Here is a 2,077-nt window from a genome sequence, read left to right as displayed (position 1 = left end):
ATTACACTAGATATACATTTTGTAGACTCGTTTGTGGAAAACCTGCAGTTTTAAGGAGATGAGACTTGTGACATGTAATTGCTAGTATACTGATAGTAAAATCTGTATCATGGAAGGGAGGGGGGCACACCTGAAGGGTGACGTAGATCTTGTTCTCAGTTTCGTCGAAAGAGAAGTCCTCGGGCTCCAGCTCATCAGACATCCTCCCGGGGACACCCGTCCCTTCACCCCGGTACACCCAGCGAACTCCCCGGGCTGTATACTCATCCTGCCTGCAGGGATACAGAAGTCATAGTACATTATATAAGTTCTCATTAGGGGTCGGTACAGGTACAGTGTACCGGTACAAAACCGGTCCAGAAAAAAAAAAACGCACCTGAGAAAATTCAGTGGACCAGATGTTGGACCTATTGGAAAATGAACAGATTATATGATCAGGCATTCACACGTTTTGGGGCTTACCAGTCGAGGAAAATAACAAGAGCAAAGTAGAGTAGAGTCTATTGTGATTTCTGCCAGGTTATAAAGTCAATAGTACAGAGGCAGTTAGCCTTGTAGGATTTTAAAACATCAGTGGGAGTCGAATAATCCACAAAAGAGATTTCTTTGTAAAGAAATGTACAATTGTTTTGACTTTTGAGTATCGACCATTCACAAGTTCTCACATACTGAATCAGGTTCAGGTACGAACCTGGAACTGAAACTGAACCGGACCTGGACCTGAATTTCTGTACCGGTACCCACCCCTAATTCTCACCAATTCACTTATTCATCACTCATCTCATATCACCCTTATTTGCTCACCCTCACTCCTGCACTCAGTCACTTATTTACACTCACTCAATCATTCATTCACTGAATCAATAAAGATACGCCAATAGCACTTTTCAAGCAACTGCAAAGTGTTACATAGCCACCCTCACACTCAGGGTTGACAATCGCGGCAAAGCCTAACGATATCATATCGTTAGGCTTTGCCGCGATTGTCTACCCTGAGTGTGAGGTTGTACATAGCAAGATGTATAAGGGTTTGGGGTTAAAAAACTGCTCTTCAACAGATTGTGCTCATCGTCAATGACAAAGGGTATTGGATGCTATAAACGTTACCTGAATGTTCAACATCTGACTGTTTCCAAAATCAGATCAAGTTGCTTGGGTAACTGCTATTTGGTGCCATGTTTGACCGTACAGGACTGTCCTAGACTATTAAATTCAATTATCGTGCACAACCTATTTTTGTCATCTTAAGTTTTGAATAAATTGGACGATGATTAATAACGATACGTTACATATACAACTTAAACTTCTTACTCACAAGTGGTCAAATCTGAGAAAGTTGATCGTGTAGGAGGCCAGCGTGCCGCCGCCCAAGCTATTTATGTCGAAGTCCACCACCGAGATGGTTCCTGGCGGATTTTTGAAGTTCCCGAATGAGTCCAACCCGGCCTTGCCCTCGTTCACCACCACCAGCCTTGCGCAGTCGCTCCGGAACTTCACAGAACTAGGTGCGGGCCCGACTGCAGCGGGAATGGTATTTGTTTACTCATCGTATAACTGGTAAAGGGGAATCTCACTGGATCTGCGGTTTGTTGGCGGAACAATATTATTGGCAACTGACACCTTCAAGGCGAAAATGCAACGGCAACCGGGCCAAGGAACGGCAATGTCCCGCCTGAAGTGGCAATTTTTTTTTTCAAGTTAAAAGATGCTGCCAAATTAACACGACACCAAAGTAACACAAACTATCAGGGGAGCCAATACACTATAATTCTGTAAAGATAAGGTGTCAGCTCAGGTTTGTTCGTAAATCTATTAACATAACGTTATGTCATCACTCATACATGGTTAAAAACACATGTACAGATAAAGATGTCCGTTCGATTGGGTCATTTTGTGCATATATATATAGTGCTATTTGGCCAGGGCATAACATTGAGATAAGCCAACAGCCTTAATCACAAGGCCTCCATGGAATCAACAGAAAACACAGCCCCCTAAAAAATCATCAACTAGACATGCCTGCCCACCTTAGCCTCTACCAGGCTCCGTGGTTTGGTGGTCTAATTGTCGAAATTGG

At 43.3% G+C, this 2,077-nt stretch overlaps 1 protein-coding gene across 1 annotated transcript in view; it reads right to left on the bottom strand.

Annotated features, from left to right (window-relative positions):
* LOC118419803 (mesenchyme-specific cell surface glycoprotein-like) overlaps positions 1–2,077 on the bottom strand; it is a 10,039-nt gene that overhangs the window by 3,095 nt on the left and 4,867 nt on the right. The window contains exons 4-5 of the mRNA XM_035826401.1: positions 1,316–1,517; positions 130–272 (exon numbers count right to left, since the gene is read on the bottom strand). Of these exons, the coding sequence (XP_035682294.1) occupies positions 130–272; positions 1,316–1,517 (345 nt within the window). The remainder of the gene's footprint in view (positions 1–129; positions 273–1,315; positions 1,518–2,077) is intronic.

Source organism: Branchiostoma floridae, chromosome 7 (genome assembly GCF_000003815.2).
Source record: "Branchiostoma floridae strain S238N-H82 chromosome 7, Bfl_VNyyK, whole genome shotgun sequence".
Lineage (NCBI taxonomy): Eukaryota > Metazoa > Chordata > Leptocardii > Amphioxiformes > Branchiostomatidae > Branchiostoma > Branchiostoma floridae.
Note: the sequence above shows the minus strand (reverse complement) of the source record. Positions and strands in the feature narration are given on the sequence as shown.